The sequence below is a fragment of the Dendrobates tinctorius genome, unplaced genomic scaffold (genome assembly GCF_039654945.1).
Source record: "Dendrobates tinctorius isolate UK_male_01 unplaced genomic scaffold, ASM3965494v1 ptg000070l, whole genome shotgun sequence".
Lineage (NCBI taxonomy): Eukaryota > Metazoa > Chordata > Amphibia > Anura > Dendrobatidae > Dendrobates > Dendrobates tinctorius.
In genome coordinates, this window is record NW_027361738.1 from 22609168 (window position 1) to 22624642 (window position 15475).

General features: G+C 40.8%; 1 protein-coding gene across 4 annotated transcripts in view; it reads left to right on the plus strand.

Moving 5' to 3' along the window:
- The window catches only part of LOC141095454 (ATP-dependent translocase ABCB1-like), a 485663-nt gene that overhangs the window by 445406 nt on the left and 24782 nt on the right, over positions 1-15475 (plus strand). For all 4 annotated transcript variants that reach the window (XM_073581458.1, XM_073581459.1, XM_073581460.1 and 1 more), the window contains 2 exons: positions 1463-1619; positions 8599-8796. In XM_073581458.1, coding sequence (XP_073437559.1) covers positions 1463-1619; positions 8599-8796 — 355 coding nt within the window. The remainder of the gene's footprint in view (positions 1-1462; positions 1620-8598; positions 8797-15475) is intronic.

A 15475-nucleotide genomic window follows, 5' to 3' on the forward strand; every position in this document is an offset into this window, starting at 1 on the left:
TATCCCTATTATTTTTGAGTATAATTCCAACTCTTACATTCTAACTAAAATAGTCAGATAGTCAGAAAACACTGGAATTTACTAATGGAAGACAAAATCTTGGGACCACTTATTCCCTATGGCCCAAGATTTGTGTACAGGAAGGCACGTAATTTGGGGAGCATTATTGCTCCTACTATACCAGTAAATTATGCTAAAATATCCTCCACGTTCTTTACAGAAAATCTAAAAGGATTTTTTCCCTTTAGAAATTGCAGTGTATGCAGACAGACTAACACCTCTAAACAAATATCCTTTTTTGAGGGCAATAAAGAGTTCACAATTGAGGATTTTCTTACATGTACTACAGAGAGTGTTATATACATAATAAAATGCCCTTGTCAGAAAATATATGTAGGATGCACAAAACATACACTAAAAATCAGGATTAATGAACATATCCAGAATATCAAAAATAAATTCATGGGACATCCTTTGTCTAGCCATTTTGTAATTCACCATGCTGGTTCTGTATCAAATATGGTGGCTGGGGGTATAGAACTTATGCATATGCAGGCATGGAAGGGCAACCACATAAAATTAATGTCCCTCGCTGAATCCCGTTGGATTTTCATGTTAGATACCCTTATTCCAAACGGTCTGAACAGTGAAACTGAACTCTTTGGGTTTTATTGAAAAAATTGATTGATTTGGCAAAAATTAGAATTGTGTGTATGTGTGTATATATATATATATATATATATATATATATATATCTCCACAATCGCAAGGAGGACCATACCATGAGGAAGGAGACAGGAGTCTCCGAAATGCATAGCATAGCTTTTTGGCCCTCTCTGCGATCTGTAAGCGGCTGCAGTCCGGTGTACCACGTGCCTGTGACGTCACGCAGGTCCTATGCTGACGTGCACATGTGCCACTGCCGAGCACGGAGGACACCCAATCTTTTTGCCCGGAGACCAGAGCGGTGGCTGCTACCGGCCGGAGCATCACCGTTTGAAAAGTAATTACGGACCATACTCACCCGGACTTTGCGTATACAGTAGTTAAGCTGGAATATCGCTTCTCATTGCTCAAATGAACGCGGGACATTAACACTTTGAGTCTCCGCCTCCTCTCTGCTTCCCCCTCTTCTTGGAACACTGTGAACGGTCTCATATCTCATAAGTGAGGTAATTATTTCTTTGCATTTTAATTTAGCACACTGGTATTTTAACTGTATATGAATTTGCCATAACGTTCCTTTTTTAGCAGTTTTTTGCATTTTCTGTTGCATATTCTGTTAGTGCATATTAAACAGAGCCATTTTCATGAAAACTCTCTAGGTATTAACCCCATACACATAGATTCTCTGAGCGTAATAGTAATTCATACATCTAAACATTTGTTATTACAGTGTGCATTACCAGTACTTTTATGCTAACTTGTTATTGATGATTACTTTTAATGTGCCTTCTTCTAGAGTAAGTCAGGCAATTGTAATTTCTGTATTACATGTGGGGCAGTCCGACAGTTTTACAATAGATTTTGGGAAAATAAAATTATCAGCACAATGGATTTTTCAGCTGCTGGATAGAAGACCCCCTATTGACATCAACAGTGAAGAAGAAGAAATTTTGGTAAATATATATTTGTCTTTTTAGCGTATTATGTAATGCTTTAGGGGCAGGGACTGACATACATTAAGCAATCATAAAAAGCAGTGTAATATGTTATGGCAATATAAATATGGTAAAAATATGATGATCTTGGATGCTTTTGACCACCAAGGTGCTGGATTATCAAACACCATTGTAATTTTACTGTAATGCTCCGATGCCCAATGGTTCATAATAAGAGTTAAAAATGAACTGTACTTTCAACAAACAGAATAAATCAGTAGTACAGGCGGTTATCAGAAACGTTGCAAACTTTGCAGTGCATCTTACCAGAGAAATCAGCTTCCTTCCCCACTTATCAGACACTTCTTTCCCTCCCACTGTCTCCTAAACTTGTCATTCACTTTGAAAAAGCAGTTCAAGTTCGCCCTGCTTGTAGGAAACATAATGCAGATGTCATGTGACACAGCCCGTTATCCTCTATGGACAGCGGAGGAGGGAGGAGAATGGAGACACAGGGAAGGGAACAAAAGAGAGGGAGATAGAAAAACATTGTGCAGAGCTCTGTTGCAAGTGCTTTACCACAAATAAGAGCTTGATTCAGATGAAGACAGTTGAGCTCTGCTGTATAATGCCATCTGTGAGATAAAAAGTGAATGCAAGGCAGGCATTCCATATATATATATATATACACACACACACACAGTATATATATAAATGAATGTTTGTGTGTGTGTGTGTGTGTGTGTGTGTGTATCACCAACCAATCACGAAGCATCTTTCATTTCACCAGAGCTGCTTAAAAGAAGCTGAGCTGTGATTGGTTGCTATGAGCAACAGTTTTCCTTGCGAACAATCACTAAGCATCTCTCATTTCACCAGAGCTGGTTAAAAGAAGCTGAGCTGTGATTGGTTGCTATGACCAACAGTTTTCCCACTTGACAACACCTCAGCAGACACTGACATGGTGGGAGAAATATAGCATCCCTGGGTACATAAGCTCCCAGCCATTGTCTGCCCCTCTGAAAGGAACAGAGAGCACATGACAGAAATGAATCCCCCCTCCCTGCCCATATCCCCATCACACATCCTCCATCCTGTAAGCACATCTTCCCTCTTAAAGGGATCATTGGTATGGAAGACAGAGCAAATCCATCCAGCGCTTTGGTTTTGACCCCCAGGCCTCTCTTAAAGGGATCCCCGGTATGGAAGTTAGGACAGTTCCACTCAGCTCTGTAGTTCTGACCCCAGCTTCTCTAAAGGGATCACTGGTATGGAATTTACGGCAGATCCACTCTGCTCTTTGGTACTGACCCCAAACCCTTCTTAAAGGGATCCCCGGTATGGAAGTCAGGGCAATTGCCTTCAAATGCTCTGGTACTGACCCCAGGCTCTCTTAAAGGGATCTCCTGTATGGAAGTTAGGGCAAATCCCTCGGCACTCTGATTCTGACCCCAGGGTTCTATTAAAGGGATCATTGGTATGCAAGGCAGGGCAAATCCACTCAGCACTCTGGTTCTGACCCAAGTCCCCTCTTAAAGGGATCCTTTTTACTGAAGTGAGTGAAAATCCACTCTGCGCTTTGGTACTGACCCCAGGCCTCTCTTAAAGGGATCTCCGGTATGGAAGTTAGGGTAAATTCCTCAGCGCTCTGATTCTCACCCCAGGCTTCTATTAAATATATATATATATATATATATATATATATAATATGAGAATTCACGGAAGTTCGTCTCCCCTACCCAGCTCCCTGTGGATTACAAACTACATATAGAGCATGCAGAGGACTAAACTGGTGAGGATGCAGGATATAAGTAACATAAGGGCCAGAAATTGCCATATTCCTTATGTACACACACACAGTAGGGCACATTATTCTGAAAAGTTATTTGAAAGTAAAGTTACCTTTGAAAAAGAACAAATTAAAGGGGTTGTCAGGTAGTTTAATATTGATGTCCTATCCTTAGGATAGGACATCAATATGAGATCTGTGGGGGTAAGACACCCATCACACACTCCAAACAATTATCAATGCTGGCAGCGCCCTGATGTGATCAATTGTGGAGCTGTACAGCACAGCTCCACCAACTGCAGTGCATAGTGGACACAAGCACTGATCATCTGCCCCTATACAAATTATTATGGGTGGATCTAATGTGCAATGCTGCTGACACTACACAGTTGATGGAGCTGTGATCTGCTCTACATCTGATCACATCCAGCCGGCATCGGGAACAGCTGATCGGATGGGGGATGCAGGGTGTTGCAGCCCCACTAACATGGTAATATAACCTATACCAAAGGTTAGGTCATCAATATTAAAGTACTGGACAAACGCTTTAATTTGTAACTCAGCTACCATGCAGAAGCTTCCTGGTTGTCTGCTTAAGGCTGTGTGTCCACGATGCGATTTTCAAGTGTTTTTGCCACAATTTTCGGTGCGAAAACGCTGCGAAAACGTTTAAAAATCGTGTACAGAACACCCCCCATGCATTCCTATGGCATTCCGCACATGCTGTGCTAATGCTGCTATTTTTTCCGCGGCGGAATCGCAAAGAATTGCCGCTATTCCGCACCCATAGGAATGCATGAGAATCGCTTACTTCCCGCATGTGGCTATGCCCACCATGCGGGAAGTTAAGCGTCTCATGTGCAGTTGGTACCCACGGTGTGGAGGAGAAGAGACTGTCCTCCAGGCCCTGGGTACCATACCCCTGTAAAAAAAAGAATAAAAAAATCGGGGTATATTTACCTTCCGACGTCCCGCGCTGCATTCCCGGCCTAAGCGTTCCCAGTAATGCCTTGCGGCAAGGTCCTGTGATGACGTAGTCTCGCGTGACTCTAGCGGTCTCACGAGATCGCTATAGTAACGCGAGACCAACGTCATCACAGGTCTCGCAAGGCATCGCTGGGAACGCTGTGGCCCGGGATGGCAGCGCGAGACATCGGAAGGTAAATTTACCCCGATTACCATTTTTAACATTTTATCTTTTACTATTGATGCCTCAATAGTAAAAAGCTGCTCACACTTGTCAAACACTGTTTGACGAGTGTGACCAACCTGTCAATCACTTTCCAAGCGATGCTTCAAATCGCTTGGAAAGTGCTTGAGAAAATCACGGCAAAATCACGTGGAAAAAACACGCGATTTCTGGGAAGGAGTCCGTTTTTTAGTGTGCGTTTTAACACGCAACGTGGGCACATAGCCTCAACTTTGCTGGAGGGGATCCTTTAATAAAAGGATCTTGTCAGTAAGTATGGAAATGACCTGCTGTGTTAAACAGTTGGCATTAACCCCTTTTGGTTTTTCATCACCTTCTTTTAAAAGCCACAATTTTTATTTATTTTTCTATGGCATAATCATATAAAGACTTGTTATTTGCGGGATGAGTTGTAGTTTTAATCACCATTTATTTTATCATATAATATACTAAAAAATGGAAAAAAATCCAAATCGGGTTTGATAGTGAAAAAAGCAAATCCACCATGGTTTTTGGGTTTTGTTTTCATAGCCTTCATTGTGTGGTAACAATTGCCAGGCAACACGATCCTTAAAGTAAGCAAGTATGACAATGTTTTATATTTAGATCTATATCTAGAACTAATTTCCAGCTTTTCTTCCATTTCTCTACTGTTGGTGACTTTGCAACAATTGACATTGACAATGTGACATTTTGAAAAAGTCTTTTGTCACAAATGTGGCTAAAGCTATGAAAATGCTGGGGACCTGCCTCTTTAGAGCATTTCAAAATAAAAAATGAAAAGATTTAATCCGTTTAGACATTTTTTAATTTGGTGTCACTTACTAGGCTGTGTGTTTCAATAAAATCACGAGAGGACTAGGAGTCCCGTGCCATGTAGTCCTTGTGCTCTGTGTAACCTCACCTCCGCCACTGATTAGTAGTTTTCTGTCAATGTACAGTGTACACAAAAAGCTGACAATTAGATTTGTGGTTGAGGTTACACCGAGCTCAATATTCAGACCACTGCTACATCTATAACAGAGAAAATAATGATTTTGTCAGAACTGCACTAAACAAACTAGTAAGTGACACATCACTGGAATCAGGATCACTGTTCTTACAGATTTTCTTTAACCCCTTCACGACATATGACGTACTGTTACGTCATATGTTGAGCCCCTGACTTTGATGCGGGCTAGCAAGCTGAGCGCACGTTTCCCAACAGATGATGGCTAAATTATTCAACCATGATATGTCTCTCCAAAGTAAAGAAAGGAGGTCGCACTCAGCGAGCTGATGAAATATGTGGCAGATTTATTGGCACATGAATAGCATGTCGGCCAGGGAATAGATGTGAGGAGTGAAGAAACAGCTGACAACGGCCGTTTCGCACTGTCCACGTACTGTTACGTCATATGTTGAGCCCCCGACTCCATGAAATTCCTCCGCCTCTTTCTTACATTGCAGCGTCATCGGTGGAATCGTCAGCTTTTCCCACCGATGACGCTGCAATGTAGGAAAAAGGCGGAGGGATTTCATGGAGTCGGAGAGCCGCAGAGAACTACTGCGCATGCCCGAGATTCCCAGCCTCGCAGTGTGAATAAACCATAAGCGACTGCGGGGAGGGATCTCTGGCAGCGTGTCCACGCAGGTGCGATAGGAAGGCCAGGAGGTCATGAGCGAGGACGGGCAGTGGTAACATCCCATTCCCAAGAATAAATAGGACAGCGAAGGTGCCAGAATTTGAAAAGAGCGATGTGGAGGAGGATCCAAAAATGCAGGAAGACATGAGTGACGGATGTGAGGCGTCTCTGTCAGATGGGGAAATACCTGCCCCCCTGTCAAATATCAGGTATGTCTGACCAATTTTATAAGCAATTATTTCTGCGGTGGAAGGTACCCTAAATTTAAGAGCCACCTTGACAGAATGCAGCATTAGTGCTGCACAAGGTGGCTCTTTTACTTAAAAATGCCATGGGGGGGGGTAACAGGTTCCCTTTCAATCACCCCCTTTTTCTCCATTAAAAAAAGCAATAATAAAGAAACACAAATTTCGCATCGCTGTTCTAAAAGTGCTCCAGTTGTCGCGCGTTTGAAGGTTGCCTTCTCCAGACTGCATGTTTCAGCTATTTCTAAAGATGCTCAGTAGGATTTCGGTCAGGGCTCATAGAAGGCCACTTCAGAATAGTCTAACTGGAGCAGTTTGCTCTTGAGGAGTGGGCCAAAATACCTGTCGAGAGGTGCAGAAGTCTCATTGACAGTTGTCGTTTGATTACAGTGATTGCCTCAAAAGATTGTGCAACAAAATATTAAGATAAGGGGACCATCATTTCTGTCCAGGCCTTTTTCATGAGTTTTATTTTTTTTTAAATTCTGTGTTAGCATGGTTGAAAAGCAATGTCTGACTTTCATTTGTTCATTTTCATAGATTTTTTTTATTTATTATTACTTTTGTCAGATTCAAGTTATTTCTGGGGTACCAACAATTTTGACCACATGTGTAGGTATAATGCACTGCAATGCTAGTGCTTTGCAATGCATTACACCTTCAATCAAAGTGAAAAAAGTGAAAGTCTAGGTAAGGGACCAGGTAAAAAAGCAAAAAAAAAATTAACTATAAAAAATTACAAAGTAATAATAATAATACACCAATAAATACACATTTTAGGTTAAAAAAAAATAAACAAAAAAAGTAAACATTTGGTATCGCCACATCCGGAACAATCTAATGCATAAAAATGTCACACTAGTCAACCCGTTAACTCGTGATGAGCGAGTATACTCGTTGCTCGGGTTTCCCCGAGCATGCTCGAGTGTCCTCTGAGTATTTTGGCGTGCTCGGAGATTTAGTTTCTGTCGATGCAGCTGCATGATTTGCGACTGCTAGACAACCTGAATACATGTGGGGAATGCCTGTTTGTTAGGGAATGACCACGTGTATTCAGGCTGTCTAGCAGTCGCAAATCATGCAGCTGCATCGACAGAAACTAAATCTCCGAGCACGCCAAAATTCTCGGAGATCACCTGAGCAACAAGTATACTCGCTCATCACTACCCTTAACCCCTTCAGTGACCTTCAGTAAACACCATAAAAAAAAAAAATTAGCCACCTATGCTTTATTATCATACCGCTGGGAAAAAGTATAATTCTGTAAAACATGATCAAAAAGATGAATGTAAATAAAAACAGTATCACTGAAAATGCCATCTTGTGTCGCAAAAATCAAGCCACCATACAGCTCCATCAGTGGAAAAATATAAAATTTATAGCTCTCAGAATAAAACAAAGCAAAAATAATTTTTTCTATAAAAGTTTTTATTGTGTTCAAGCGACAAAACATAAAAAAAATAAATGTGACATCACTGTAATTGTACTGATCCGAAGAAAAAGCATGAAGTGCTCTAAAATGTCCTGGTAGACGGCTGCGCTGACTTTGGTCTTGATGAAACATAGTGGACCTACACCAGCAGATGACATGGCTCCAGAAACCATCATTAATTGTGGATACTTCACACTAGACCTTGAAACTCAAGGTCGAAGAGTGGAGAGGCACACAATCCAAGCTGCTACCAAGATGGGTATTTGATGCATCTTTGATGTTACAGATTTTCTGGCACATTTCTGCACTAATTAGCTAATTTATGTTACTTGTGTCTTTAATCTTGTAGATTTTCCTAATCTCATTCAAGTCATTGTGGAAAATCTGCAAATAGAAAAGCATATTTAACAAGAGAAATGTATGTTGCAGATTTCAAAATCACAGCGCAGATCAGTCTCTACACTGTTAAAAAAAAGTACAGAGGATATGAGATTTCTATAGATCCCACTCACTTTTCTAGAACTGTAAGATGTGGTGCAGGGAAATTTGCAGGATGGAAAAAACTCACCGAAAACTCACCATGGAAACTAAGCTTTGAGGTTTATTATGGGTCTGAACATTATAGAGTATATGTTATCTTCTTTATACACTGATATTGTTACAGTACTGTCAGAAAGACTACGTTCCTGTATGATCATTGTAATATTTATTTTAAAGGACCAAATGGAAGGAAATATTGAATTTAAAAACATCCAATTTGTTTATCCAACAAGACCAGATATTCCGATTCTTCAGGGATTTAACATCAAAGTTTCTAGAGGTCAGACTCTTGCATTAGTTGGAAGCAGCGGCTGTGGAAAAAGCACAGTGATTCAGCTACTGGAGAGATTTTATGACCCATCAGAAGGACATGTGGTAATCTTTTTGTTACAATATATGTGAAAATGTAATAGAACAATACTTTATCAGTCTACAGTAGAGTCGTACGGTGCAAAATCCTTTTGTGTGTATTTAATGCTATATATGGATAGAAGTAATTAGATCTCAGCTGATCTAAAAGTACAACTAGCTCCACTGACTTCTACGGGAGTTCTGTATATAGAGGATGGATTGTTTTCCAACAGAAGTTAGTGGGGAGAGTTGCTCATATATGGCCACCTCTCCACTGACAGCAACTGCAACACCTGGCAGGGTTAAATGGAGGGGTGTAGGTGATCCCTCTTCTTTAGGGTTCACTAAGGGCCCCGTCACACACAGCGAGATTGCCAGCTAGATCTCTGATTTTGTGACGCCACAGCGATCTCGCCAGTGAAATCGCTGTGTGTGACATGTATCAGCGACCGGCCCCCTTGCCGGGTATCGCTGATCGCGCTCCATTGTCCTGGGCCATTTTTTGATCGTTGGTCTCCCGCTGGCCAGTGCACATCTCTGCGTGTGACAGCGAGAGACAAACGATCAGCGATGCTGGAAGCTGGTTTCCAATGTAAACAGCGGGTATCTAAGAGCCGGGTGGCTCTTAGATACCCGCTGTTTACCTTGGATACCAGCTTTCTCGCTGGTCCTGATCCCTGGAGGGTCTGTCTATTATGTGACCGCTCACCGGCGAACAGTTAACTGTGTCCCAGCGATCCCATCCACGTCGGATCGTTGGTGGGATCGCTGGGACATTGATGCGTGATCAGGGCCTTTACACTTGACAATAAATCTGACTAATGCAATCTGATAAAAAATTGGATGCCACAAAAGTCTAACATGAAAATAACCATCTTAATTAAAATGTATTACATAAACCGTATATAACATTTTTGTAACTATGCTGTATTAAGAAGGATGTGACTTCTAGAGAAGAAAGAGTTAATAAGAACCGTGTATCAAAAATCTGAACAAAGTTTAAGGAATAGTGGACAAGAAGTTTATAAAATATAGATTAATTTACCCTTAAGAAGAAAAGGTTGTGTGGATATAATATCTTTAGAAAAATAGAAAACATGTTTCCTATATTTACCTATGCAAAAAATGTCCTTTGCAATGCTCAATAGAGAATTTGGGGTAACTTCTTATTGTTAAAGAAGCACTAGAACTTTTTTTATTGAGTGGTTCTTAAATGGTAAGCAGATAATCTTCCTACCGTACGTTCTGTTTGTTCCATGTGACTCTTAATTTTAATCATGACGGCTCCTACTTGTGGACCCAAAGGCGGTTTCCCTTCCCATTCTTGTGAGACATTAAGGCTTTCATTGGAATACATAGAAAAACTGATCCACATATTGGAGCCAGAAATTCATAGTCACAGTGAGCAACAAAGGAACTGAGTGGAGCTGATACACCAAGAATAAGGAGTCCACGTTCAAATACAGTCAAAATTATTCAACCCCCACTGTAAATTAGGTTTATTAGTAGAAGTTGTGTTAAAAAAAAACAATTTTAATATCTTAATGCAACTAACATAAAAAGTGGGTTCTCCAAATTCAACAAAAATGCAATTTTTTTAACTAAATATTTATTAAATTTTTCCAAATAAAGTTTCAAAGCAGAAATATTAAACATAAGGAAGTAACATTCAATGCGTATCAAAATAGCAAAGTAAACTACCGTCAACAATGAATGGATCCAACACTGAGGTGCCTACATCTTAAATTTGTACTTAGACAAATAGTGTGTCCGTAAAGTCATGGTGCACTTTTGACCAATCACTGGAAAGCAACAAAAGACAATAGAAATGTGAAATCTGCTCCAAAAAAAAGAAAAACTCTCCCTGTTTCTGTAGGATGATGTGGCAGCATGTGCACATATGCAGATAATGACGTAACACCATGTACACAGCGGGGCAGCCCATGCCAATCGAGATGTGGACGGTACAGGGGAAAGTTCATTGTGTCCTGTGACTCGCTAAATTCGAATCTGTGACCAAAGTGCTTCATGAATATCGGCTATACGGAACAGCTACCTAAGGAGCCCTAAAAAATCTGTGCGTGCGTGTGCTCGACAATTACACCTAAGCAAGACTACAGTTCACAAGGTGTTAAAGAAACGTCTCTGTTTTACGGGGTACAAATTGCGGCTGTTACATGCTATCAAACAGGCGGATAGACCCACACGATGTGCGCTTGCTAGATATGCTTCATGAGATTGACAATGATGCAAGATTTTTGCAGAAGATTGTGTTTAGCGATGAGGCGACCTTCCATATCTGTGGACATGTTCATTGCCATAACGTCCGAATATGGGCTGCTGAACATCCTCATGCCTACGTTGAGTACAAACATAACACCCCTAAAATGGATGTGTGGTGTGGCATGATGCATGATAAGGTGATAGGCCCATTTTTTTTCTGATGCTGAAGAGAACACATACACCCAGTTCAACACAGACTTTGACAACTACCTTTCATGACCAAATCTGTTAACAATCTCTCTGAACCCAATACATATCTCAAAGCTTCCAGGCTGCTTTGAAGTGTTCAAGTGTATTATTTAATAATGCTGTGAGATATTCCATGCTTCATATACCTTTTACATAAGCATGTAATTCAGTGTCTAATGTGGGTTGAATCAACCTCCACTTGCATCTGTGGTTATATGCAGTAGAAACTGTTGAGATTTATGACCAATCTAGAATGGTGGGATATAAAGTAATTAAGATTTAGGATCTAAGGGGATACGAAGACCCATAACATTGAAATTAAGAGTTTTAGCAATGTCCCAAAAGCCTTGAATACTTGTACAATACCTGTACATGACCAAAACAAATTAGGTAAATCTCTACCACCATTACAACATCTCTAACAAGAATTGAAAATGTTAGGGTTGGGTTTATTTTCCCGGGAGAAGGTATGATACCAAAACATAAGTAATTTATTTTGATTTTCCCTATAGACAAAGCAATTGGAAATCTTTGTCGCCCTTCTTGGTCTTCCTTGCCAAACATTAGGTGATATAGATTTCCCCAGAATATGTTACCATTTGCTCATATACGAATGTTTCAAATAATCATCTGGACAGAGGTTAAGTAATATGTGATATATTGTTGAAACTTCTGCCGTGCATAGTTTTCAATAAGTGACAAAAATAAAGCATTTAGAGAATTACAGCAAGTAGGTAGTGATGAGGCATTAAATACCGTATATACCCGCATATAAGCCGAGATTCTCAGCCATTTTTGGGGGCTGAAAGTCCCCCTCTTGGCTTATACGCATGTCATATAGCCAGGGGGGTAGGTGGGGGAGGGGGAGCAGGGGTGTCAGATCATACTGACGCTCCCGGCATAGTCTCTGCAGCCCCCTGCTTCTCCCATAGTCTCCTTTCCTTCCTACAGCAGTCACATGGTACAGCTCATTAAATTAATGAATATGCACATATTTATGAATTTAATGAGTGGTACCACATGACTGCTGTAGGAAGGAAGGGAGACTGTGGGAGGACGGGGCTGCAGAGACTGCGCCAGGAGGCGGTAAGTATATGCTCTTTTTACCTGTCCCCGTTCCAAAACTGCTCGCTGCTGTCTGCCCGCTGGGTCCCTCTGTCAGTGACGTTCAGGCAGCAGAGGGCACGATGACATAGTCAGTGCATGTCCTCTGCTGCCTGACGTCACTGACAGAGGGACCCAGCAGGCAGACAGCGGCAAGCACCGTTGGAACCGGGACAGGTGAATATCTCAGGTGCCGGGTCCTGAGCCAGCAGCGATACCTCTTCCCCATGGCGTGCCGGTGTCTCTGCCTGCTCAGAACACGGCACCTGGCCCCCAGGGACAAGAGGTGAGTATGCCTTTTTTTAATACCTGCAGTAGCAGCAATGTATGGAGGCATAATCTATGGGCATCATATGGGGGCATATTCAATGGAGCATCTTATGGGGGCAGCATATGGGGGCATATTCAATGGAGCATCTTATGGGGCATCATATGGGGGCATATTCTATGAAACATCTTATGGGGGCAGCATATGGGGGGATATTCTATGGAGCATCTTGTGGGGCAGCATATGGGGCATAATCTATGGAGCATCTTATGGGGCCATAACCTTTATGGAGCAGCATATAGGGCATGTTATTCTATAAAGCATGTTATGGGGCCATTATTAAGCTTTATGCAGCATTATATGGGGTGTATTTTGTATGGAGCATTTTATGGGGCCCATCATGGACTGTATGGAGCATTATAAGGGGCACATTTTTTGTATGGAGCATCCTATGGGGCATATTCTATGGAGCATCTTATGGGGCCATAACCTTTATGGAGCAGCATATGGGGCATATTATTCTATGGAGCATCTTATGGGTCCATTATTAACCTTTGTGCAGCGTTATATATGTGGCGTATTTTGTATGAAGCATCTTATGGGGCCATCATGAACTGTATGGAGCATTATATGGGGCTCCTGATTCAATATGGCTATTCAAAAACATTTAACCTACTGATGTCTCAATTAATTTTACTTTTATTAGTATCTATTTTTATTTTTGAAATTTATCAGTACCTGCTTCATTTTCCACCCTAGGCTTATATGCGAGTCAATAAGTTTTCCCAGTTTTTTGTGGCAAAATTAAGGGGGTCGGCTTATACTCGGGTCGGCTTATACACAAGTATATGCGGTAAATACAGAAGATTAAATAAATTTTGTAAAAAGCAAATCAAGACAGCAAAGATTGAGACAGAGAGACTCATTGCCAGTGAAAGTAAAAATAATCCCAAAATATTCTTTAACTACATAAATAGTAAGAAACTAAAAAATGATAGTGTTGGTCCCCTTAAAAATAGTCTGGGTGAAATGGTGGATGAGGAAAAAGCCAATATGCTAAATGACTTTTTTTCAACAGTATTTACACAAGAAAATCCCATGACAGATAACATGATCAGTGATAGAAAAAATTCTCCATTTAATGCCACATGCTTAACCCAGCAGGAAGTACGGTGGCATCTAAAAATCACTAAAATTGACAAATCCCCAGGCCCGGATGGGATACACCCTCGAGTACTGCAGGAATTAAGTACAGTCATAGATAGATCATTATTTTTAATCTTTAAAGATTCCATAATAACAGGGTATGTACCACAGGACTGGCGTATAGCAAACGTGGTGCCAATATTCAAAAAGGGGACAAAAACTGAACTTGGAAATTATAGGCCAGTGAGCTTAACCTCTACTGTGGGTAAAATCCTGAAGGGTTTTCTACGAGATACTATACTGCAGTATCTGGAGAAGAATAACCTCATGACCCAATATCAACATGGGTTTACGAGGGACCGTTCCTGTCACACTAATCTGATAAGCTTTTATGAAGAGGTAAGTTACAGATTGGACCAAGGGAATGCAGTTGACTTGGTGTAAATGGACTTTTCAAAAGCTTTTGATACGGTGCCACACAAAAGGTTGATACATAAAATGAGAACAAAGGGGATAGGAAAAAATATGTGTAAGTGGGTTAAGAGCTGACTCAAGGATAGAAAACAAAGGGTGGTTTAAATGGAGCGAACATATAAATCCCTTAAAACGAATTATTTATTTTATACATTAAAAAACACCTATCCCAGTGAAAAATGGCCAATGCCAAAATTAACCAGACCTATGCTGGGATGCTACATAGCCCTACTCTAAGGCTCACTGATACCTTCCCAGCCGTGGAGGTTGGCACCCTAAAAACGAGAATTGGCGCCCCCACTCAACGTGGACTATCCCTCACTCCCCTACCAGTCCCTATTCAGACAGGAGGGAAAACAATAATCTGATAGTGCAGAGATGAAACTTCAGAATGCCCTAAGCTCAAGCAAAACCTCAAAACAATTGATGTTGTCCTGATATACCCCTATGTGGGGGTTCTATTAACCAATAAATTGTTTGTCATATGTAGGTATGCCCATCTGATATTAAAGCAATGAACATTAAAGTTGCCTTAGGCTAAAGTAGGACCCCAGGATAATATAAACGATAAAAAATCTAATACCTCCACATCATGATCATATGTGACAAACTGATATGTCCAACAGACAGATAATACAAACTAACCCCTCTCAAGGGTATACTCTGAATCATAATATAATAAACAAAGTCACTTACATGTGTAGGTCAACCCCGACGCGTTTCCCCGCCTGTAGCGGTTCATCAGGAGGATCAATCAATAAACGTCATATCGATATATGATACCCAGATGATGCATGATGGCGGTTTAAATGGAGCACACTCGGACTGGGTCATGGTTAGCAGTGGGGTACCACTTTTTCTTTTTAACATATTTATTAATGACCTTGTAGGGGGCATAGAGAGTAGAATTTCAATAATTCCAGATGACACTAAACTCTGCAGGGTAATCAATACAGATAATGACAATTTTATAAGAGCTGACACTATAGGAGAGAGAGCGGACCCTGTGTAATAATTATGAAGGTACTATGGAATCTGATTGCCTGGGATAAAACGAAACTGAGACCAAAGTTGAGACAAATAAACTGCATTAACAAAGCAAAGAGTTTAACACAAACTAACAGAGTAATTCCTGAAATTAAAATGTAGTGCAAACAGCACAAACAGAAATGTCCAGCAACTTTGCTAGCGGAGTGTGACCGCTAATACAAGCAAGTCCAAAATTTATATGCAGCAAGA